The 27261-nt window shown below is 34.5% G+C and overlaps 1 protein-coding gene across 6 annotated transcripts in view; it reads left to right on the top strand.

Annotated features, from left to right (window-relative positions):
• LOC108001507 (uncharacterized) overlaps positions 1–27261 on the top strand; it is a 189693-nt gene that overhangs the window by 102455 nt on the left and 59977 nt on the right. For all 6 annotated transcript variants that reach the window (XM_062076192.1, XM_062076193.1, XM_028668338.2 and 3 more), the window contains 2 exons: positions 20763–20806; positions 24251–24341. In XM_062076192.1, coding sequence (XP_061932176.1) covers positions 20763–20806; positions 24251–24341 — 135 coding nt within the window. The remainder of the gene's footprint in view (positions 1–20762; positions 20807–24250; positions 24342–27261) is intronic.

Raw genomic sequence — 27261 nt, 5'->3', positions numbered from 1 at the left:
TCGTGTTTAATATTGCAAGTACAAGTCACGAGACTATAATATACGCCGGTACACATGAACAGCTTAACCTAATCTTATAGTCGACCATCGAACATAGTATTTAAGAAAATTACATGTATACATCCGTTCATCCTCTTCATCGATTCATATGCTCGTGTTTTGAAAGCAAGAGATTGACATAACCTACAAATTAATCGACTATAGGTAGAGTTCGTTTTAGCATTCGTAGGGATAGAATCTGGGCAAGTAATTTTTGCGAATTTAACCTAAAAGCAAAAAAACGAGTTTGAATCGGATAAAAGATCGATGTCAATTTTGTTCAATATTCTCGAAGTTCGTTTTAAGGTTCTACTTCTAAGAATTGATGGATACGAAATAACGATGATTAAAACGAATATTATTGTATTTCTTCCGAATTAAATCGTTCGAATTTTTCAAATATATCGCGTGCAAAGCTCGTACAACGTTAAAAATGGTTTATCGGTGGGAGAAAAAATGGAAAATAGAAATGAAGGAGGTAGATATATAAATAGAGGATGAAGAACAAATCGCGCAGGCACGATTGAGAGGGAATCTCGTGCACATCGAAACGAAATCGCTTCTGAGAAAGGCGAGAAGGAACGAATAGAAGCGAAAAAGAAAATGGATTCATCGGTATTTCGATTCACATGGAACACGATGGTATTTGTCTGATCGACGATAGATTCGCCAAAAGGCACGGATCCCGTGTTTCGTGCCCGTTTATCGATCGTTTAAATGCGATAAAAGGCGCCGCTGACGTAATATCAAACCCTGGATTTTAGATCGGAAATTGCCGTGAAGGCATTCCGATTAATAACTTCACTTATTCGGAAGATAGTGAAAATGTATTAATCGATTAATTGGAATATCTTTTTTCAAATTATGATAGAATATAAATTTTCTCGCGCTAAGTTTTAGGAAAAGAATATTTGAATATTTTTTTTTTAAGAAACTTTTTAATATTTTTTGAACGTATTACAAAATTTATTGACAAATGAATGTATAATATTCAGTAAAAATTTTTATGAATATAATCGATATCTCTTTTTTTAAAAAATTATTTAAAAATATTTATAATCAGGATCAAGAAATCTTAACTTTTACCAAGAAAAGTTTAATAATTCAAAACTTTTAAGAATTTCCATCGTTAATCTAGAGTTATCAGAATTTCCTTGTCAAAGAAAAGCAACAGGAATCCTTAAGTACCTTCATCGTCACTATTCATTATTTCAATTTTCATACTAATTACAATTCGGTTCCCACATATCAATAATTGTCTGCCAAATTGTTTTCAATGATTCCCTTTATACGGATGATTAGACATATCTCAACAAAGTACCGTCATAATTTTCCGCTTTTGCTCGAAATTATGTATCGAAAGAGTGCACAATAAACGAATCAATTCCACTTAACCAACGTAGTACAAAGGGCGAGCTTCTCGTCGATCACGTGTTCCTAGAAAGTTTCGCAATATATTCCATTTCATTGAACACGCGAAACTCGATATCACGCCAGATCACGTGACATTACGTGGACAATACACGCTTCCTTCCGTTCCACATTTCCCGCGCGAAATACGAATAAATAAATCGCGAAATTTTACGATTCAACGAATTTGTATTTTCGTTAATTCGAGAGAGAACTCGTCGAGTGAAATTTAATTATGCATCGTAGATTAATCGTGATTAATCGTGATCGAAATACTGTTCTTTCTTAATCTTTTCTTTTCTTTTTTTTTTATATGTTGATAGTTCGTATTGTATTTCACTCGATCTAAGCTAAGGGTGAATTTTATCAAAGATACACGATCGACGGACAAAATTAACGATCCTCGTCGTGTATCTCGTAGTATTCGTAACTAGTGGACATTATATATGCTGATAGTATGATAGAAGATAATTACAGTCGATAGCCAAGCGATGTGATTCGTGGGTATATTCCTGGATCGAGAATTACGCAATGTGATATTAGATCTTTGAATATTTATTGAAATATCTTGGTAGAGAAAATTGACGAAAAAAATCGCTTCTGATTTAAAAACAAATTAAGAAGACAATTTCTTATTGCAACGAAATTTTTTTTCCAAAATTCCATCTTTTGTACAGCAATAACATACATATATATATATCATCGAGATATTATCGACTTTTAGAGAAATATAAAAAAAGAAGACTAAAATACATTTATTAAAATTTCATCCAAAACGACATCCCTTATCTCAAAATATCTCGAAGCCAAAAACGACGGATTCCCACGATCGTTCCATCCTAAAGAGATTATTCCACACATTGTGCGCATATTGTGCACAGAATCCTCGCTAAGCAGCGCGCGTTATCCGGAAACCACACGCCAATAACGGAATCCAATGTCCCATAACATCCGCCCGATTCTCGATCCCCCACGATTATAACCCACGATGTCACACCGCCCGATGTTTCAGGGGTGGGAGAGTAAGATTTTCGCTCGCATACCACCACTTCGTAATCTCGAAACGATCGATATCGCGTATACCGTATAACCGTATAAACAAATCCGCAATAGTTTTCACAACGGAACGGATAAAACATTGAGCATACAAGACGCGATACAACGCCGCCGACGATGACCGTGAAAATTCGTACAAGAAAAGTAATAATGAATACGAATGGTCGAGTGTGGGAATGAGAGTGCCACGTTCGATCGAATATTAACGAACGTGGTGACAACGTGGTGTATAAAGATGAAAGCCAATACACGCATACACATACACACGGGCGCGACACACACGCGTCGTACACACGTCCAAAGTATATGCTTCCGTATCTAAAGACTTCGCAGCCGTATAATACTCTTAATTAAGCTAGCAATTAATTGATCGTGCGTACGTAATTTGGTGTTAGTGTATTAGGGGTTGGGTAAGAAATACCGGGCATGTACCTGTTCGCGATCCGGATAGCTTCAGGTGGGATTTCCTACGAGCGCCAGACACGAATAGATGCGGGACAGTGTTTCTCAACCTTGTCTGGTGTAACAATGGAAACGAAAGTGTTCGAAAGATTGATAATTTTCGCGAATATTCGAATCCTGTGAGAATAATATAGTAATATGTTATGTATTGTTTTGTAATTATAAGCTTCTGTAAATATTTTAGAATATTTTTTATGGGAAAATTTTGGTCGAACAATTTGTTGAGTGATTTTTTTTTATTCAGTGAATTTTTTAAATGAAAACGAATTAACTTATTCGAGATAATTAAAATTCTGCACGACTGTACTTTCATTTTTCACTGATCTCATTACAGTCTAAAATACCATAAATTTGCCAATAAATTGACGAGCAAAAATTGGCAATTATTAAAAAAATTACATCGACAAATATAAACACGAAACCATTTCTTTTCACGAAAGAAACACTTTCGCTTATTTTTTTTTTTAATTCACTTTTATTTCATAATATGCTACAATCAGAAATTTCTACAATTCTCTTTTTCATACCATCACAAGGTGTAGTACGAATCGCAAAATTAACTTCGATCAAAATGAGAAAAAGAAAAAAGATCGAAATCACAGTTACCACCCTTAAGAAGAAAAGAAACGAAAACGAAATTTTTCTAATCAAGCGAACGCGTCCAACAACACGGTATAAAAAAAACATCTGGCTCGTAGTAAATTCCACCTTTATTTAGAATTACGACACGATCGCGGAATCGTGGCTCGGGTCTGACCAGCAACCATTCCAGCTCCGCTTAATTGGTCGGAGGCCACGTATCGCTCTAGGTCGATCGATTTTTCTGGTAATTGGCGGGTCATATCCGCCCGAGACGCGATTCACCGGTGATGTCAATAGCAGCGAAAAGTCGGGAGAATTGTCGTGCGGCGCTCGTTCCAAATCGATGCACGGTGAAGAAGGGGGATTGGATGGTGGCGTGTCCACGTGGATGGATGATTAGCAATGAGAGGATCTTCTTTTATTGCTTGGGAGGAGGAGAGATGTTATTGGGTACGTTCGGTACGTGGCAAATGGGAATATCGTGTGGTGGAAGGAAATTTTCTGAATATATTCTTAATGGAAAGGACATGCTAAACAGGTATTTGGCAACGAAAGGAATAAAAGTTAAAAGTTATGGTAATTTGAAAATTAAATGTACCGGTTTTGTGGAGATAATTGTTTTTTGTAGAATGGGATTTTCGTATTTTCTTATCATGATTTTTATCGTGTAATGTATTTGTTGTATATCGAAGTGCTTATAAAATGTCTGTTCTATTGGAGGATATGTGGAATCAAAGAAGAGGGATAAAGTTTTGAAAAGAGGAATGGGTATAGATTTTGTTAGTAAATTGGTTTTTTTTTTGAATTTCAGAAAAGTTGTTATTAATAAAATAAATGCAAATTAAAAATATATAACGAAATGTCTAGAAATTTATTCATAAATTTGTATCTATCGTTTAGGTAGATAATATTATATAAATATTATATTGTTATTAGATAAACTTGCTTGTTTAAAAAATAGGTTCGAAGAAAAATTTCCTTCTTCGAAATTTAATATCTTACGAGTTTATAAAAGTTTCAATACATTATATTGAAACCTTTATGCAATGAATAAAGCTTGAATTCAATGGGGATTACTAAAAGTAGATCAAGATATTCTCCTTCTAAGTGATACAGACATAATAACAAGAATATGGAAAAATTATTTTTCAATGGAAATTTAATTTTCATTTCAAATTTAATAAGAATTTTATGTGAGAAATTGATAAACTTGAAACAATGAAAAATCCAATATTCGGTCAGAACATATTTGAGATATTTAAATTTAAAATTAAAAAATTTTAATTTTCAAAATTAAAAAAAAATTTCTTTTTATTTTTCAATCATAAAAACGAATTGTGCAACGGATCGACGGTACAAAATGAAAACTAATTTTTTTTTCTATTGCATTGTTTGACGGTAATAATTATTTAACGAAACAAGTTCGTTTTAAAAATTATTTTGTTACAAGTCGACAAAAATAATTAATATTGCATTAAATCAAGGAACTTAGTGATTTTAATATCGGTGAATTTTCAATTAACTTATAACCCTCGGTATTATTAACAAGCTTTCGAAAACAAATGTTCTCTGTATTACTAAGATGAATTATTCAACATAACTTCACTATGTTTCTTTTGTTTTATTTATTTTTCTTTTTTCTTGACTTTTATGCGATTTTCTTCTTTCGTTCGTTATTTCTAAACAAGCAAGAAAATATATATTTTTTTTATTTTCATATAAAAATATCTGAAGACTTTCATATTCCTTACTAAAGATAGAATTTTATATTATTATTATTATTCGATTCTATAAAAATTGTTCGAATTTTGCCATATTCTTTTTTAATTTTCGTTATCTCCAATACTTTTTATACGAGATAATCTTTTTGACATATAATAAGTCGAATGACTTTCCATGAAGATTACTGTTCTTATTAGAGTGTTACATGATTACATGGTTCATAATACACTGAGGTTGTTGAAAATTTAATCAGATGAAAAGCTAATCTCCTGAGCAATATCCTAGAGAACATTACAAGGATGAAATTAGATGCAAGTTTAAGCAGTACCGATAGAACAACATAAAATTGTCTAAAATAAAGAAATAAAATTCCTTTGTAACATTACATCTTCGAATAGAAATGATTATATTATACCGAAAATTTATTGTCGATAAAAAATAGAATCTCATAATTTTTATTTCGTTTACGCGTGATCATAAAATCGAATGCCCTTCGATAAAAGAGGCCATTTATTTAAAAATATAATTCTGTCTTGGAAGACAGAAATTGCAAATGAGAATGACGAGATATTCCTTCGAAATCTGCACTTGCTGCACTTCAAAGTTTTATTCGACTCGTAGCTTCCTCATTGCTTCGAGTAATTCGACGAAATTGCATTTCTATGCACGCTTGGAATTCTGTACACGTGGCTGCCTTTTCTACAAAATGTTCTTCTTGGTGGCGAGAAATGTCTCGATGAAAAACAGAGTTATTTGTTCCCAACATGTTATTGGCGAAATATATTCGATTTTAATTTATATAAACAATTTAATTAATCATTGCAAAACGAAGTTTAATTTAATCTAAAGTAAGGATTAATCGAAAAAGAAGTGATTTTGATTTAATATATTTGTTTCAATAATTTCGCAAAATGAGAAATTTTTCCACGAAGAATCGAAACGAGGAAGAAAGAATCCGTGCAAAGAGCGAGACTGATTAAATGTTCGTATGAAATATATGTTACTTAAAAAAAAATTTTACGCAGATTTCGCAAGTTAGAGGGAATAAATATCGAAGATAAAGCTCGATCGATTCTTTTGCTAAATAGTCCGGTCACAATTTCGTAGAAATTCTATCTCCGAACAACCTGTAGGTTTTCCATTCAAACCATTTGTCATGTGCCAACGTGCACACGAGCCAATGGCCCCTCCTCTTTGCGTTCTTCCGACGTACAAAAGGAATTATCCCATTTGAACACGTGGAATGCTCGACCGACCGTATCCGCATCCCCGACATTGCTTTGCGAACGAGGCCCAACGAGCAAACGGCCCGGACCAATTGTGTACCATTTCTCACTTTTATATGAAACGAATTAAGAGAGCAAGGGTGATGGCGATTCCTTCGAGGGAGGCGAAGCAAAATGGAAAAAAGAAAAAAGAAAAAAAAAACGAGGAATACGTACTCGCGTCTAGTGACGTTAACTGTGTATCTATATCTTGTACGATTCTAACGATCATGGATATTGTATAATGTAATATTGTCGCATATGTCGTTATGTCTAACGTGTTCTTAGCCGTTTTTCTCGAAACTCGAGGCTGCTGTCGATTGTTCATCGGATTCGTCAGTGCTCGTCGAACAATCGTTTCGATGGCATCCCTTTGTAGAGGGATCGTCTTGAGATGAAATTGAATAAAACAAACGATTTTTAGAAAATCTGTAGATCTGAAAGTAAGAAAAGATAAAATGCATCGATGAGAGACACCACGTGCAAAATGGTTGTTGTTGCGTGCGAGGCTCTCTCGAAGAAAGAGAGAGATTGTCGAAAGAGAAAACTTTTCCTTCCCACGCGGATTTTCCTCCATTGATTTATTCGCGATTTGTTCGACGAAGCGCCAGAGAATTCTGATTTCCACCGAGAGACTTCCTCTTTGAATAATTCTCGCAGCCTCGGGTCCAAGACTTTGCACTCTACACGCGGGATCATCTCGAAATTCGCGGTCCTACGAACGCGCGTCAAAGCGTTATCCGCCGAGAGAATGTCCCCGGGGATCAAATAAATAGAGATCACCCGTTAAAGTATTTCTGGACGATTAGGTATGCAACACCTGATATAATAATAAGCTCGTTAGATACAGCATTCCGTCTCGTGGGAGTAGAGCTTTTAGCTCTCCCCTCTTCTCTCGAAGGAGAACGAGACGGATATCTTTCCTAGATAGAATTAATAGGTTAGGTCTATCGATAACTGTTCTGTGAAAGAGGAAAAAGAGAAAAAGAAAAGGAAAAGGAACAAAAATAACGATTAGAATAAGAGCGAAGAGAACACGAAGAGGATTGGACGTTGAATATTTGATCCGGAACTGATGGTTGCGTTAAAAGCGAAATCTCCGCAAGCGTTCGCAACGGAAACGCGACATAAACCGCAAGAACTCTCGAGAGTTTAGCAGAGATCAAACCGCCTGTTACCGGTCAACGTCGAATGCTCGTGCAAATCGCTTGCTGGCGCTGCCATAAACGGAATGCCCGACGGATATACGGCTATTAACCTATTCCTGTATATCCTTCTCTCAGAACCCCGGCCATTCTCTCGCGCGGGGCAACCGCAATTTCGTGCACGCACACGCGATATCGACTCACGATACGAATTCGTTTTATTTGTTGTGGCGGTGACGTAACTCGAAAAATTAGAAAGAAATTTGGGATATACGAATGTTAAATCGGGAGATAATCGTGTATATCAATTCGAATTACGGTCAAATCGCTGAAAAGGATTCTATTTCTAACGTGGTGATTTTCAGGGCACGATGTTTCCAGAAATTGTCTCACGATCTGTTCGACCTGTCTTAATTAAATCGTGTGAAATCGAAAGATTACAGTTCGGAGACTCGCTTAAAAAATGACATCTCTTACTCGTATCGAAAATTCTTTCGAGTTACGTTGCTACGTTGCGGCAAATGGATAAGCATTGTTATGCACACACGCGAGAAATACATTACACGTTAAAGGTATATCTAACACGTATAGTAACGATACTATAGCCTACGCGGTAGTTTTGTGTCAATTAATAACGTAAAAAGAAAAAAAAAAAGATGGAACCGTTTAGCCGTGTTTCCTCCAGGGGGGAGGAGGAAAGGATATATTCGTAGGGTTAATAAGAAGCTTTCGTGTGATAACTGGCGAACGCGTGGCGAGGGAAATCGTGTAGCTCATGGGTTGCATCTCACTGGCTCATGCATCTAATCTAGGGATATTTCTATGGCATTGAATTAATTAGAGATATTGGGTCTTTAGGGATATTCGGTTGCGGAAAGATGATCGAGTCATAGAAATATTCGATGGGGACGTTAGGTTAGAACGGAACAGGTGAAACTTACTTGAGGAAAGAGTGAGAAAAAGATTGGTATTAACCGTTTTTTGGTGATGCCAACCGTGATGCTAGAAGGTTGTGTCCGGTTGCTTCTCGAGGAATGGAGGGTGTAGGTGTTCGAATGATGTCGTTACACGTCAGCCAAGTGGAAATGATATTTTCATGCTTGAAATTATTTTCCTTTCTTCTCTACTTTAATTTCGAAAAGGGTTTCTCGCAATTTTGCAGTAAAACGAGCGTGTACATTGTTCGGAGAAAATTAGCAAAATTGGATCAAGCTTTTTATTATTTTTACGAAATTAAAATATGTAACGTGAATTTTTGGAAAAAATTGAACGAACTTGGAAATTTTAGGGGAAAGAAATTTTAAAGGAAGAGATTGTGAGACGTTGATATTTTTTACAAGTTATTAAAATTTGAAAGTTATTGTATTAATTTTTTTTTATTTTTTGCGTTTATTTTTATATTCCATTGTAATCGTTTTAAATATTCGTGATTTTCATTTATTCGATTTTTCGAACATAATTGAGAAAATTTATTGCGAACGTTTACCATATAAAAATTTATAAACAAATTTCGAAAACTGAAATTAAATATTGACGCTGAAACCTTTCAAAACTAAACGTTTAACGTTGGAATTATATATAATATGGAAAAGGAAAATAAAATTTTTGTAATTTAAAATAAGATAATTGAAATAAATTTGAATAATATAAATTTTGTTTGTTATAAATAGAAAATTTGTTCGAATTGTAGTTAATGTTTGGTTTAAAAAAATAGCATAGAGATTTTGCGATTAAGTTAGACCTTAATCCCAACTAAAAGAATTTAGCAATTTAAACGGCAAATTGCTCGAGGCAAGAGACAAGTCTTTAAAAAAGTAATGCATAATTAGATCTTCTTCTTAAGTTTTTCGAGAACAGTAGCAAATTCGCTATTTCAGCGGAGATTTTCCAATTAAGGGAGTAACTAATGCACAACAAAAGCCCGGAAGCGATAACAAGAGTAAAAAAATATGGAAAGAGAAAGTTAAGAAAAATCTAAACAATTAAAAATTTCCAAGATTTTTCCTCGTTCCTTCAAAATAACATGTTCGTTGTGTTTTATAATTAAAATTAAATTAACGAAGATCCACTCTGATGCGTAGAATGATTAACAATAAACTTTTTTAATATTTCGATAATTTACCTTAAAAATTATTTCAAAAGTAGTTTTTTTAATTATAAAAGTATTTAAACTTTCAAAATGCACAACATATTGTTTCATTTTTGATACATTCATACTTATATTAATAAATACTTAACATAATCGACATGTAAGATTCATTGCTCCGAACAATCTTTACCTTCCTTCACAAAATCACCATTCCATCGTCACAAATTAATAATGGCAATTTAAGATCTCGATACGCGATGAATAACTCATGAACGCCAAAACACACATACGCGTTCTGAATATTCTCGTCTCCAATCTCAATTTTCTCCAATTAACGAAATTGAAGAAATAGAAAAACGACTCGTACGTTTCTCCTGGCAATCCTCTTTGTAATATTTACACGCGTGGCTGTGTGCTTTTAAAGGAGTGTATTTAACTTTGGCCATTTATCACGATGCACCACGTGTTTCTATGCAATCCGCGACGAGCGAAATTATTGCGCGCTACGCGATCTGCATCGTGCAGGAAGTATATAAACTCGGGGATTTCCATTATCTCGGGGATGTGGGGAGAATCAAGCGAATGGTCTTGCGTTGTTGTATTATGTATAAGTTTGATATTTTATGAGGTGACGCGAGGAATCGTCCATATTTTTCCCCCAGATTGCTAGAAAATTACTGTTTAATATTATAAGAAATTTGTTTCTTCTTACTTTGTTCTATTTTTTCTTAACGAATAGTATGTTTCGACAAAATATATTATATCGTACAAAATTTATTTATTATATTTAAAATTTTTATTACTTCGCTGGATATATATATATCCAGTTTTTTATCAACAGTACAAAAAATTAATTCTCGTTTCCATTAGAAGCGATCGTATCTAGTGATTCTAGGTATAATGCAATAAGCGATATTGCATGGAACTATGGAACGTGAGATATATATCTTCGTAGCATTTCTGCGCGTCCTTTTCGTGTCTGTTTAAATATTTCTTTAGCATCATTATTGAATCGAATCAAAGATTTGATTATCGCAATGTACGAGAGAATATTCGTTTCGTCCCTAGGAAATATCATTTCCTTTTTCAACTCTTCGTAAAGCTGGCTTTGCGGATTACGTATGCTTTACTTAAGTGTAAATTCAAAATCAAAATTCATACCAATTTTCATAAAAATTCTTCTTCATCTGAAACACGGATAAATAATAGCGATTTGCATTATTCATTAGATTCGTAATAAATTGCAGATAATAATTCTGCAGCATTTTGATAAAATGTAATGTGTAATTTATGCATAAAATTTGGCATAATGTAAATCCTTACGGCACATCATGAAACGTGTATAAAAGTATCAAGCAAAAAGTATTAGTACGTTTTTAAAAAAAAAAGAGAGAGAGAGAATACACGATTTACATTCAGAAGCTTGTAGCACACAAAAAGTCTGGAATATTCGGTAAATATGTTAGCTGGAGAGAGAGAGAATATCTCAGCTTGAAAAATGCAAACTCGGTATATCTCACCGAGAAAGATAGATTTTTCTACGAGTGTAATTTTTGCGAACGTGTGACGAAGGTATTTTGTAGTAAAAAGTTTCGAAACTGGAATTTTTCTACGTGTGTATTTGTAATGATCCACTTGGTGTTTGTACTACGCTATATATCCTTGTATATCCTTGTATTTTATCGTTCGTAAATGGGATGCGATTCATCCTTCACCTTACGTACGCATGGATTTTCAATTTTGTAATAGCGCGTTTAGTCGGTATCGGAACATTTATTCTGCGATTCATCACGCGATTTTACTACGGAAATTTTTCTACGATAAACTCAGGAAACTCGTTTTTCGACGATCTTTAAATCTTTTTATTCCGACACATTTTTGAGCGAAAATCGTTTTTATATACAATGATGCTAGCAATTTATATATAGACGTCTTTACAACCGAAAGTTTGAGCATTGAGATAGATTAATAATTAATCGGTTAAAAAAAAATGCTTAAGATTATAACTCTTTCCGACTACGAAAGTTCAATGGAAACGATTATTTTTTTTTTTATAGAGATTGCTTTTAAATAATTTACTTTTACGTAGAAAAAACGAAATTATTCAAGACAGGTGTCATTGTAAGGAAGGAAAAGCATTAAAAAATTATTTTCCAACTTGGCTGGCTATCTATAATCGTACGTTTTCTAAGGAATTAAGTATTATAATTAACACGGCAGAAGTTTCGACCAACATTCTACATCTTACACCAACTATTAATAGGCTCCACTTGTTTAGCAACTTTCTCTCTTTTTTTTTCTTTTTTTATATATATATATAGATAAGTCGTCTTTTATAGCTTTTAGCAATTCAACAATTAATCGAATTCTAAAGTTATCCAGAAAAGAATTGGGTAGAATTAAGCTTATATAGAGGTAAGGTTGTAACAAACTATATAACCAAGCACACACACGTAAACAAAAGACGAAAACGATGAACATAAAATTTTAGTAGTACACAGTATTTTATAGATTTCTCCTAAAAACGTATAAAGATACGAAAATCCTTGATCTATCGTCGTTGGGATTGAAACCAACTAAAACCAAGTGAAATATATTGTTATATACGATAATATACAGGGTGCTAGGAAAGTTTCTTAACCATAAATATTAACCAGTATAATTTTTGAACCAAATTCTAACACCGTGTTAACAAGAAACAATTTCATTTCTAATCGTTCGTACTCGTATATACACCTCTAGCAAAACTATAGTACGATAAAGTAAATGCAAAATATTAAGAAGTTACATGAGATAATCGTCCAACGATAAACTTCAAAGATCCAACCAAGAATTGTAGTCGAAATTCTCTGAAATATCTGAATCTCTAAGACCAATTTAAACAATTTACTCTTATCTTACAACCATAAATACAAACTTACTAATTCTGTCAGCAATATCTCACTAATAGATAATCATCTTCCAAAGAAAACCCCGTTCGAGTAACAACGATCCATTATAATCTAATTCACGTACTAAACTTCATTGCCATATACAACTCTCATCACTGTTAATGCATTTCCAGGAAAATTTCGCTCCTATTCTCATAAAAGAAAAAAGAAAAAAATATCTACCGATTCACTCTCAAATAATCACACTTCAAAGAAACTTTCCTTATAAATAATCACGGCAAATACACCTAATCCTAAAAATCGATGATCATATTACAATAAAAATATTACTACATCCATCAACTCACTTCGAAATAATCACGATACACTTAGTCTATTCAATTAAAAAGGCTAAAATCGATGATCGTTGAACGTTGATTCGTTACCTTTAACGCGCTCGAAAATCGGTGCGAGTTTCCATGAGAACGCGATCATCGGGTCGATACGGCAGCCGCGACGCGACGTAGAAAATATTGTGTACGACTGAAATTTGAGGTGCGTTCGGTGTCATTAAGTGCGGTGCACGGCCGTTCAGCGTGCACGATCGTTGAGCGCGCGAATGGCTATCTTGTCGGCTGCATAAAACGGCTTATCGCCGTGAATTTAACGGCCGGTTAAACCGGTCGTTTTATTCGCTCCGCTCGGGGATAAACCGCACCGTGAGCCGGTGGGATGGCTACCAGGCTAACACGTGGGATCTATTATTGGGCTGCTCCACTGGCACAATTAGCGCCACCTATGCTGCTGAATCGTTGCACGCGTACAACTCGACATATCGCGATCCGCACGCATACTAAGCGCGTATCAATTGATTGGGCAAAATTAAAATTTCGAATAAAGTTACTTGCAATGATCTTACTTGCATAAGTGATCGCTCTTCGTATAGTCTCGATGCGGTTAATTGTATTGCGGGATTATTCGACCCTTTGCGTGATGAATCATCCAAGTGACTTTATTCTTAATCCTCGATCGTTGAAATTTTGCCCATCTCGAGATCGAATACGCGAAATACGCGCACAAGGGTCCCTTTGCTTATCCGTGGTACGTTCACCCCCCTTTTGCGTGAATCTTTCATGAGTGTGTAAAACGCTGTTTGCTCGGCGTAGAGACAGTTCGCGATTTCGATCGTATTGAATTTGCCTTTGCATCGAGCGGATTATGTTTGTTTAACTATTTTTCCCGACAGTCGTTGTTCTTTTTTCTTTTTTTTTTTCGATTCTCTTTTATGGACTTTTCTTTCGTTTTTGGGTTTTGTTTTTTGTTCACTGAAAATATTGTAAATTTTTTGTGTGCCCTCTCTTTTTTGAGGCTATAAATGGTTTTTCTTTTTTTTTTTTTTTTTTTTTTTTTAATATTGTTTACTGGTGTTGACTATTTTTTCTTTATTGATCTTCTAAATTCGATATTTTCAATTTTAGGAAATTGTTTTATAGAGATCTTGTTTCTGAATTTTATTAATGATTTTTTGATAGATTCGTATTTTATTTTATAAGTTTCTTTATCTTTTTTATTAGAAAGTTTTTATAATTTTCTTAATATACTTCTATCGTGCTCTTTTGTAATTCTTCTTTTACGAAATTGCATAGTTTTCATTTTCCTTTTTTCAATTTCCTTTGATTTATTATTCGTATATTTTTCTTATCTTCCCTTAATTCCATTCTCTGCAATTCTAGTCATTTTCTTAAAAAATTTACGATTCTGCGATCATTATTTCTCCGAACAAAATTTTCTTCCACCTGTTTTTTCTTTTTTTCTTCATCCATTACAACTTTTATTCATACTGCGTATTTATCCCATAACTTTTCTTTCCTCGCTTGTCATCCTTTAACACCCAAACCACCACAACTTTTCTTTCTATCCCAACCAATTACAATTAATCTATCGTTCATATCTCTTCTACCTCAACCACCATATCACTCAATTTCCATATCCATTTTCCATATCGAATCACGAATCGATTCTATCATTCGTATGCATATCGACCATTCGGATTGTTCGCAATTTTCGCAGTTTCACCACTTAAAGAGATTATATACGTATATATTTCCCGTTTGTTGTTCACTTCGCAACACGAGAATAATTTTATTGATATGTTTACGATAAGTTATCGAAGTTACAAGTTTACACGAACTAATTATAGTTATATAACAGCAATGTATTGGTAAACTGTTTGTAGATACAATGGAACAATCTCTGTAAACTATAAAATAAGAATTTTTAATCGTAATTTGATAATTTGGTTTTATATAATTTAATTAAGATGCTTTGCTCTTTCTGTATTTTCATTTTTATTTTATTTGAAATTCATTTAGTATAATTAATTAAACTTATTGTTATAATCTTGAAAGATTTATTTTTTTATTCTCACATGTACATTGTAGGTGTAGGTAGTTGATATTTAAATAAAATTGCGAAACGTCCTTATTATGACAAAATTTTAAACATATCGAATATAAATATCAAATTGTTTTTTAAGATAGGCAAACAAAATTTAACGAAGAAACCTTATGTAAATCCACTGCCACATCATCACGTTCGAAACGTGTGAAAGAAAATTATCTTCATCTCTCGTTTTTAAAACCTCGTTTTCTTTTCGTGAGAAGTTTCTGCCAAAATCGTGACACATTGCATTTTAATTGTTCATTTCGATATCTATCAGTGGTTCTCAACTATTCAAAAGATAAATAAATTAATTGTACAAATTATAACTTTCGTATCGTACAAATTTTTAATCTATTTAACGATATTTATACTGCTCTTCGTATCTTATATCATTTTCGAGTAAATAAAAATTAATCATTTTAATATATATTTTCAATTCAACGCGTGATTTCAAAGGCTGTAATACAGACTTTATACAAAATTCATCAATGCAAATAATATTCTCGAGCATATCATCGTTATTTCATTTCGGCCGGCACAAAAGGACAGAAACACAGAATGTTTCGATCGACGGAGAAAGAAAATTATTCTTCGCGGATTCAATCCGTCCAGATTCCAGTTCAAAGCGATCCAACCATCCCGTAACTTTTCCTTCCTTCTCCCCTCCCGTTTCGAAGTAACAAGGATAAAAAGCAAAATTTTTCTTTCTTTCTTCCTCGACCGATTACCGTTCAAAGGACAAACCGTGGCAAAGAATATAGGTCGAATTCCTGCGTCTTCATCGGGCCTTCCCATCTATTCAGACGTGACCCAGTCCAGTTCTTTTCCTTCCAGTTAAACGAACGTGGACTTATATATCCGAACTATTCACATAAAAGATCACCAGCCACAATTTTTTCCATCCTGTAAACATTACTGGAGACCGCCATTTTTCTTGCGTATGCACGTTTTTTTTTCGTAGCTTCGTTAAGTAATTGCGATTTTCAATCACGATTTTGATGAATCTTCGATCAAGGTTTTCGAGCATTTTCGATGTGACGAGGAAGAGAAGAAATGTTTCGAAAAGGAAAATTACTAGTACGATTTGGAAACCATCATTTTTCTTATGCGCATATTTTTTTTCTAGCTTCGTTAAGCGAATTGCAATTTTCGATCATGTTTGATTAACTTTTCAAAGTTGTCAACATTTGAAGAAAAAGCTTTGTAAAACGTATGAATTGGGAACCGCTGTTTTATCGAAAGAGATTAGATTAAAATACGTCACACGTAAAATCTATTTCTATTTCCTGCTTTATTTTCATCAACACGAAATATGGTATCATCATGATCACTGATAAATCTCCTTAAAATGTCACGAGCGTGAACAAAAATTTAAATCTCGCGAAGAAATATTCCTCGTATCGACAGATTGTCGCACGATCTGTTGCTTAATTAATCAGAAATCGGCAGAGATCCTCGCGTGTAAATTTCATTAATTTGCCAACTTGACTCTCCATTGTCTAAAATTGGTGGCTACTTGTTACTTTATTTTCAGAGAAATTAACTGGAAAATCAGCGGGCGTGGCTTTCCAGCTCCTTCTAGAAATCTTCGCCAGTATTTCTGGCGTAGTAACTCTGGCTTAAAAGTTTCGGCAAACTTGAATTTGCAACTTTCGCGTAATCGGTAAGATATACCTCCCTCCGTGTCAAAAGTTAACATGCTTCCTATCGGATAATCGGGGAACAAGGTTAAAAAATAGTTAAAAATATCTCGACCTTCCAAACGTTGGTCACGCAGGTGAGGTTATCATCGAGATATTTCGATACTGTTACTAATTTTCCAAACTGAAAAAACGGTTTAATCGATCCCTCCAAACTTGGAGATTAGGGAAGGAATTATGAGTTTTCGTCAATTTTCAATTTCTCAACTGTGCAGCTGTGTTTAAGTTGTTGATAATTGACACGGGTTTAAGGTACCGGTTTAAGAGAAGAGATGACACGTTTGATTGGATATAATTATCAGTATGGGCTAACATTTCAATTTTTCTCGTGGAAAAATTAGAGAATGTGAAGTGTAATAATTGCAATGAAAGATGAAAGGTGTGTGCAATTTAAATTTTAGATCGTCCAATTGCGAAAAAAGCGAACACTCACGAAGAATTTTCGTTAGATAGTCATAGTGAATATCAATCTTGTATATCAATCACTCTTTCCACATATCATCGTAAGAGCTATTCGTGACTCGTTGTCGATCAATCTCCAATTTTTTAATAAAAACCCCAATTTTCGTACGTCAGATTTTCCTGGGGGGGGAGCGTGGATAAGCAAAGGTAACTCTGAAAACATTTTTCACTAATATCACCTCGTCGAGGCACCGCGACGGCAAAATTTCTAATTAGATTTCTTGATAGTATCGAATTAATTGAACGAAAGGAATGAAATTCCCCGATTTTTATAGAGTATAGCGGTTCTTAAAATCTTGGCTTATTATTCTCTTGAATGCCGTTCAAAAAATAAAATAGGTACTTGCACTATCCGCTGCTAGATTGGGATTAATACGTAAAGTAACGAAAGCTTAACATTTTTGAGATTCGATCATTTTTATCTTGAAGGTTTCACGAGTTCCGAGGAGTCATACTTCTGACGAATCTATGCAATACATAAATATATCAAATCGTTGCAAACAATTGTTTTTCATACAAGAATCTCTCGAATTATTATTATTATTATCGTTAGAAAATATTTTATTTTTATCGTATGAAAGGATCGACTTTTAACCGATAGTGCATCTACCTTGACCAACGAAATATCGCCGAAAAAAAGTAAACAAATAAAACGATATTAATAAATTAGTCAATATTCATGTTCCTCGAGCGTTAAAATTAAAATTCGTCGCAGTGTCCTTCCAGGCGTTCACATCACGTTTTATCGCGCACATATTCTCATATCATCATCGATGTCGTTTGCCATTTTTCTAAACCATTTTTCGTATCTCTAAGGGCGGAGATTGGGAGGAGTAATAAAATCGGGAAAAAAGATAAAAAAAAAAAGGGAGAGGGGGGATACACTCTATCTTTCGATCGACGAAGGGAAAAAGAAAAATCATTTTGTCGAGATTCCTCGATCTAGGATGAATTTAGTAGGCGGCCCTTCGATCCGTGAAAACGGCGATCGTGGCCATAAAAAGAGAAAGAAAAAAAGAGAAAAGAGGGTTTGGGGTACGTTTGTTAAGGCCTAAAATGAGTAAAAATAGGTTAAAAAAGAAAAAAGAAAAAAAAAAGAAACTTGTTAGCGATGTGTAATAAGTACACGAGTATTTTCGTTGTTAAGTAAAACGCTTTTTCAGAATTATAACTACTCGCGGATGCGACGATGCTATTCCACGTAGGTTATAACACGCGTTATAATAAGTAGACTACTCGGTTGTAATCGACATGCCTTCGAGTCTGCGTCTCTCTGACGGAGATGGATCCGTGGATGCTCCTTCCCATCCCTTTCGAAACGAGGCTTTGTTTCCCTCCTACCCCTTTATCGCATTTCCACGTGCTGCTCCTCTGTCTTAATAGTTGGAAACTTTGTTCAGAGAAGGGATTGAAGATTTGGAGATGTAAGAAAGAGAGACTGTTGCTCGTTGAAACAATTGAAGAGGTCGATAAATTATTTGGAAATATTATTGCGTATTTTGGAATTAAAAATTAAATTAAAAATTAGAGTGGAATTAGATCTTTTGATAATTTCTTTTTTTCTTATTTTTGTATTTTAAACTCTGTTAATGAATAATCGTGAAAATTCTCTGTTAATTTTTGCTCCTATAATAAAATTCAAACGTGTTTCAAGCTTCATCACGTTATGCGACCTTTTATTATATGCAGCTCTTGCAAAAAGCACGAAGACTCGACACATTTTTATATACACATCCGTCGTTTCAATTCGATCATTTATAAATCAATCTCGTTTCACGAGTTCCCACGTGATCATTCCATTCCATTCCAATTTCCTCCATATATCCCAACTCCGTTCCATTCGATATTACAAGAAAGAGAAAAGATTCTAAAATTCGCTTCCTATTTTTGCTACTCGACTTTTTTACAACCGCAAGAAAAAAAAACACTCTGTATTTCATTCGACGAAAAACTCCACTCGTTATAAAAAAAAAAAGAAATCGAAATGATTCTCGCGTCGGAGAAGACGCGCTCGAAGGCGTGGCACTTCGTGGTTGAACGACAAACAAAATAAAGCGGGCAAGAAAGAGAGAAAGAGAGAAAGAGAGAAAGACAAAAAACAGAAAATAACGAAATAAAAAAAATCGTCGTGCTCCAGTGTTGTCTAAATAAGCTTCTCCAAGGGTGAAAAGAAACCCTCCTTTTTCCGCGAAAAAAGACTGTTCACGCGAAACGAGTGAGAATTAGGGCAGTAATGGAGGAGGTGGACAGCGTAAATAGCGGAGAAAAGCGTGGAACGTGGTCGAATAAGAGAAAAGAGGGACGAAGAAGAAGAAGAAGAAGATACCTGCGGCTCTAAACTCTAAATATAATACTTGTTAACTCGCTATCCATAAGTTTATATTGTATCGTCTCTATCGTGACAGAAATTTACGAACGTATTATTGTACGTGATAATTATATTTATACGGGCTGTTACCACCAACTGTCTCCAATCTTCCATTCCTCCGTGCGACACCGGGCGAACGAGACGGATGGGCAGATGAGGCGCAGGCGAGCGTGTGCAAAAAGCGTGGCGGGAGGAGAGACGGTGAGGGGGAGAGGGAAGATCGAGAGGAAGAAGCGGTTACTTCGAAAATTTCCAAGATTATCCAATCGAAGTCGCGATGGTTTGAACAAATGGACAGAGGAGAATCGAATAATAAAAGATAAGTAGCAGAGGCCGAGAGAGAAAGGATAAGAATAAGGAAGGAGGGGAATCGTTGCTCCAACTTTTGATTAAAGAGAGCATCATCCGTGGCTTCGAGTTCTATAAGAAGGAAACTAGGATGGTGTGATTGTTTGGAGAAAAAGAAGAAGAAAAAGGAGATTTGAAGAAAGTTCGATGCGTCGAAGGGACGAAGAGTTTTCAATCTGATGGACAGCGATGGAGGAGGATGACAACGAAGGTTTTTAATATGTACGAGTCAAAGGTCCAACGGTTGTTGGAGGAAGGGAACGGCGAGGAAATCTCTCTTCCCTTTTTCTGCCTAACTCGAAGGGAAGGAACTCGCGCCCTCTTCCTCTCGGATCCCCGATCAACGCTCGATTCTCTGTTCCATCGGAGCTTTTTCTTTATTATATTTAAGTAAAAGACGAAAAGAGACTGATTTGTGTACAGGGCAAAGCATTGTGCGTGCGTGGCCATGGAAAACGAGGGGGGAAGAAGCGTTCGATCCTCGTCTCCTTTGTTCGCTTTAGTCACACAATTCCTTGTCACGAGCCAATGGAGTGGTTTTTTAACCAGGGAGAGCAAGAAGATGAGAGAGTCGTGAGAGAAAGAGGTTTACAGAATTTGAATTTCGAGCCACTTTTTTTTTTTCCTCTTTTCGGAAAGGTTCTCTTTCTCTGTTCTTCGATGGCCACGCGTTTCCAAAGACTGTGTACAATATTTTTTCGTACGCCTGCGCCGTCGTTCGCGCGAACGCGCGTCCTCCCCTTGGTTTTTTCGAACTGTTACTAGGCTTATTTCTTAATAAACTTGTTTTTTTGTTTGTTAGAACGGGAGCGGAACTGGAGGCGAGTCCGGTGGACGGGGCAACGGGTGAGTACGAGAATATCGAACGTGGTGTAATTACTACCACGTGTTCGTGCTATTTTTACCCTTTTCTCTCTTCTCTACAAATATTTCTCGAAATCCATTTCTTCTGTGTGTGTGTGTATGTATTTGATCTTGATGATTGGAATATTTTTTTTGTCAATGAAAAGACAGCGATGGTCTTTTCCTTGTGATGGTTGTAATAAAAGTTGAACTTTAATTTAATATTTGACTAGATTAGGAAAATGGATGGTCCAAATTATTCTGCATTTTTATTTTCATCGTATAGGATGTGTATAGGAGATAAAAATTATGAAAACGCGCGAGATTATATCGGAAATTACGCAATTTTTCTGGGAAAAACTTTCGAGGAATTCAAGTAAAATGATATATCGGAAAATGAGAGATAGAGAAACGAAGGAAAAATAGGGGGAAGAAATTTTTATAGGGAATAACTGTGAATCCTGCATCCATAGTTCGCATTCGTACGGTCCCGTCGTTCTGAGAAGATTTCGAAATTCTCTTCTGTCCCTTTTTCGTGAACGTAAGTCGTAAGGGTAGATGGAAAGAATTTGAAGACAATTCGTTGCCAGAGATATTGGTCGAAATTCTCTAGGAGAGGGGATAAAATTCCACGACTTTCATTTCTCATTTGGTCGAGAAAGAAATCGGGAAAAAGATGTTATAAAAATTCTGTCGATACGTTTCTATCAAAATTCTCTTCGGTTTTCCGTTGATAGGAAAATTGACAGACTTCTGTCAGATTGCCTTTCCTTTTTAATGGTAAAATGAAACGTAATTGATTCGATTTCTTTCATTTGTAGTTTTTGCTTATAAAGATATAAAAAAATAATTTTCATCTTAAATCATACGATTATATTTATATTATTAAAAAATTATTCTTCACTCCATTAGAATTAAATTTTTAACAATAATAATCTTTTGATTACTTTTATTATCGTATTCATTACAAATATTTCATTTCAGTTCCAATTATAGAAACAAAACGTTCCATCGACTATTTCATTCACCAAGAACGATATCCTTTTCTTTATCCATTTGATACAACAAAGCTTAGCTCTTGATCCAGACACCGGTTGACATAAAAACCAAGATGTTCATCGAGTGACAAGCCTCTTAAAGGGGGTCAACGCTGAAAGTGCCACTTAATCGTTGCAATTCCGACCTCTGGCTTCCGGCGTAATCGATAATCTCAGTTCAAAGACAATTTCTTTCCTCGATTTCTTTCGCCAAAATATTTCTTTCGCCTCCAAAAGAAAAACCACAAAATTTATCTATTGTTCTTCTCTTTTCGAGGTTTTTAAGATTAATTATTTTAAAATGTTTTCAACCAACATTTCCATAAATATCTCGAGAAAATTTATTTACTTTCATCGGCGCGATTAATCCTATTGGATTGATTCGAATCAAATTTTAAAATCGATAAGTTACATATCGTAGAATTATTTATTCGTTTTTATTTGGTTACAATCAGTTCTTTCAAATATGAAAAAATTAATCGCGAAGCAATAAATTCTTTCAACCGATGTATATCCGAATATATTTGTATATTTGAATATATATGTATATATGTATATGTATATCCGGTTTGAAAGTCAAGGCCCCCCCTCCATTTGTATTGATACTTTCGTCGTAAAAGTCGACCGTCTCCTTGTTCGACGTTCAGTCGATCGCGTTACGAGCACGTGGAATTACTGATTAAACTGGTATAATAGAGATCGATTCTTCAATATATATATATATAGGAAATTTATTGCCCGATAATTAAATTGCTGCAAGTCGTTTTCGTTGGATTTCATGGGGATTACTTCTTCAAAAAAAGGGAAAAAAAAATTGACGAACCTTGATTATTAGATCGATTAAAAAGTCGTGGGAAAATCAGTGGTGATTGTAATTCTTAAGCTTTGGAAAAATAATACAAGTATTGTTATAATGATCGTTGTAATTCAATTTAAAAACAATTTTTAAGCTGTTATTAAAAAGAAATCGTTTGATAATTATTATTTAAGAAAATTTTCAATATTATGAATCTAGTTACTTGATTGTACCGAGACTTTATAAAATAATATATTTACATTGCTTATTCTTTTATGAATTTATTGTATGAAATTATTAAATACACGTAAAAATAATATTTCAACGTTTTAATATTTTAAAGAATTCTTTGTTGCGATAATTGCCTTGAGAAATTTGAAAAAATTTTGAGTTTATTTGGTATAAAGGTATTTGCGTGTTTTTCTGAATGAAAAAGTGAAGGGAAAAGAAAAAAGGGAGACGATAATAAGAGAAACGGTCTCAAAGTGACAGATTACATTATACGTTGCTTAACGAAATGTTATTTTAATTTGATCGAATGATAAATTTTCCCAACGAAATCGATATAATTAAATAGGGATTTGTTGTGAATTTAGATCATGGTTTAAGCGAAACGATAAATCTTAATTTCTATCAAAATACCAGTTTTCCTGTTTGTAATCAGGTGGAAAAATCTTTTCAGTCTATAACACTCTCTTAATTATAACATTATAATTGGAGAGTTTATGATAGAGAGGTTTAGAAGAAAGTTTAAAAAATCAAAGAATCTTAATTAATTTATCAAATTTTAACAATTAGAAAGATTCTTAAGTTACATAAGAATCACAATCGATCTTGAATCCTTCATTTATATAATCCTTTGATATTCTTAATTATTAATTGATAATTTTTTGTTCAATATCAACTTCTCTCTTCTCAGATTCTTTTGTTACAAAGAATTATTCCATTAATTTCCGGAATTCGTTTCAACTTCGATAAAAGGTTGAGAAGCCTTCTTTGATGATAATGAGAAAAGAGGATCGGATAAGTAGGAGGCGAGTTAAGGGTTCCTTAAAAGTTCTGATCGGTTAAGTGGCTCGTCTTCAGTGACGGAAATTCTCCATTTAATCGAAAAGTTCGATTACCTCCCCTAATCTGATTCGTCCACCTAACTCGGCAAAGATTTATTACGATCAGATATATTTATTGTCACGCAATCGTGTATCAATCGTTATAAAATCGTGAAGAGGTTTAACAATCCTGTAAAAAAGATTCTGAGAAACAGGAGAACATTTCCATTCATCGATATTTCAACAAAGCTTTATTTATTCCTGCTTTTTAAATCCTGTTCGAATAATAATAATAATGAATTCGTATTTAAATAAATAAAATATAACTGTCTCCTTATTATAATAAATAATAAATATTTCCAATTCTAACAGTATAATCTACTAATAATTTTCAAAATTTTATCAAAATTCTATTATCCTATACGATATATTCCTCCTGCTTGACCTACCAAGTCCAATCTCGATTTCATTTTTACACGAACGTTGGGACGAAAGGGAATTGTCTCGAAAGAAAATTTCAATCGTGGTTAACGCGACGTAATCTTCAATGAATTTTCTCTTCCAGGCATCCGGGGGACAATCCTTTCTACAGCAACATCGACAGCATGCCGGACATTCGGCCGCGCCGAAAATCGGTGCCATTGGTCTCCGAGCTGGTACGTAATCAATTGTCCATTAACCTGGCCAACGTTTCCTCATGCATATATGGATATGTATAACACGTATACGGGACGCCGTTGTTCTGGCCGTCCATATTCGTGGAAATGAAGAACAGACGGTGGCCATATTAACTCGGCCACTCGTTCATCGTCGACGTCGTCGTCTCGAGTCGTGTCGTCTCCAGTGAACCTCGTTGCTTTATTCGTAACGTGTCGATTGAGAAGAATTGCGGTGGATACACAAATAATTTTTACGTTTACAATTGCAATTAAAATTATTTTAATATTTCGTTTCGAGAGATCGTATAAATTAACTGTGCGTTGAATTAATATTTTGGAAAGTAGAGTATGGAATCGTTGGAATTTTGAACTTTCTCGAATGATAACTGGCATAATGGGATTATTTGTTAAAAATAAGAATAAAATTTATGGAATTTATGGAATTAATGTATAATGCAATGATTAAACCGGTGTGTTTTGTGAATACGTAGAATTTTATCGCGTGGAGCATAGTTGGAATTTGGAAATTTTGATTCGAATGGAAATCGGTGTCACGAAAAGTCGTGGAAAAAGTTTCCCCATTAAAAATTTCGCTCATTTCATCGCAAACTTTGCGAAAGTGAAATCAGAATCTGTGTCACTTTCCACGCTCGCATTTCAATTCGCATTGATTGGATCAACATCATCCGTTGGTTTCGATTAAATATTTAATTTCGTTAAATATTCTTTTTAACAACTTTCCGTGAAATTTGAATGAAAATTTGAATGAAAAATAACGGATTGTTATAATAATTACAATAACTGTGCAAAAATTGCAAATTTTCATGTAAAATTCGTTTCTGTATATCGATTCTGTATTTTTATGTATTCAGAGAAGATTCTTTCTTGATGGAAATTAATTAATCTTGTGTTATGTCTGCTCATTCTTTTCATAGCAATTATTTTACCTTCAATCTTTGCTGCGGTTTTAATCTAGAATCGTTTCTTTTTCCGACTATTTTCCAGCAATTAAATTCTTTAAGCTTATTTCAACGTTAAAAAAGTTGGAAGGAAATCAACAATATTTGCAATTTGTTCACTGCAATAAAAAATTACAAATATTCGTATCGTTCTATCATCCATTGCATAATTTTTATCATTGTAACAATTTAAACAAATTTCATCTTTTAATATTTTTCATTCTGAAACTCGTTAAAGTTCACGACGATTAAATTATTTTACAATAGAAAAACGACAAATTACAATTAAAATACGATATGAACAAAGTTTTGTTATAACGATACGTTAAGATTATTCAATCGACACGTTATTTCACAACGAAATAACACAACGACCACGATCAACATGTAAAGCTTCTTGTGACCAACGCTTCTCGATTACCTAATCGTTCTTACCTCGCATACGAATTTTTCTTTCTCAATTCCAACTCTTTCAAAATTGAATAACACAAAATACCCTCTCTAACCTCCCCATAAATAATTCCACCTTACACCTCGCACATCGATACTCATCAATTCCATCTCGTTCGTGCTTCCATTCCCGCAAAACGACGACGACGACGATGACGACGACGTTGAACAACGTGAAGCTGTTTCTGTCGCGAGATCGATATCTGTTATACGCCGTTCGTGCCGCCTTCGAGAGACGTTTGCTCTTTAAAAAAAGGAAAAAAAAAGCGATAGCGATCGAGAAGTGTGTCGTAACTCTCGAGAAAAATATAAAACAACGATAGAACAAGAAAAAATCGTCCTCTCTCTCTTTCTCTCGAGGACGACACGAACACATCGAAAACCGACCCCTCCTCGTCGTGCAACCTGATTGCGTGTATTGCGTTTCGGTGTTACGTCTCGTTTCTCGATAACCTAAGATTCTTCCAGAGGGGCCGTTCACAGACAACGTTTCGCTATAAATCGACCGCCATTTCTTAAACGAGGCGTGACCGTTCGTTTCGATCCTCGAACGAACTTTCAAGGGTTTCTCCTCGAAGGGTGGAAAAGTTGGGTAGAAAGTAAAAGTGGAAAGGGGAGGAGGAGAACGTTTGGAACGTTTTTTTGGGGTTAATTCGAGATAAGGAAGATTTATTGAAAATCGTCTGCGAACAGCCCGGCTATTTGTATACTCCAGTTACTAGTGCTTTGCAGAGTATGCTCGTTCGACGTTATCAAACTTTCTATCGAGGACAGATATATATATATAAAACGGGCGACGAATAATATTTTTGCCATCCTTGCTGTCGGGATTTGCTGTGAAATGGTGACGCAACGTTCATACATCGTTCCTCGTACCTGTTGCTCATGGTGGGGAATAGGATTTCATCGACGTTTGTGAACAATTTCTGGGATCTATTTCAATTAATTTTATATCAAAGAGATTACGTTTCTCGCGATTTATGGGTCGTCGATTTTGAAGAAGTATATTTTCAAATTAAAAATCGTTGAGGATTTATCCAATTTATTGGGGATTCAAAATTATTTTGAAGTTATTCGACTTCGAGTTGATTAAAAGTCAAAAATTAGGAGATCAATTTAAGATAAAAAACCTAAAAGAATCTTGCTTTATTTTTCGTTTCTAAACGCGAAATCTCCAAATCAAATTTAATATTTCTGTACATCGAAAGAATTTCAACAAATAGATATCTAAATTCCGAAACCGAGTATTAAGATTAATTATTAAGAATGTGTTAGAACGACCCATTGAATTTATACGGTTAAAACACTCCAATCCGTAATTTACAAGAGAAAGATAAATGGCCGCCAATTTAAAACTGCCAAGAGATATATCCCGCGAAGATCTTCCGTCGTCTTGTTTATTTTCACCCATAATTTCTCAATCGTATCCGAAAGCCAAACCTGCATATTGACGCTACCAATAAATTTCCTGGTTGCTTTTACAACGCGATAAATCCACCATGCAGAGT

Source organism: Apis cerana, linkage group LG6 (assembly GCF_029169275.1).
Source record: "Apis cerana isolate GH-2021 linkage group LG6, AcerK_1.0, whole genome shotgun sequence".
NCBI lineage: Eukaryota > Metazoa > Arthropoda > Insecta > Hymenoptera > Apidae > Apis > Apis cerana.
The sequence above is the reverse complement of the archived record's forward strand: the minus strand, read 5'-3'. Positions and strand labels throughout refer to the sequence as shown.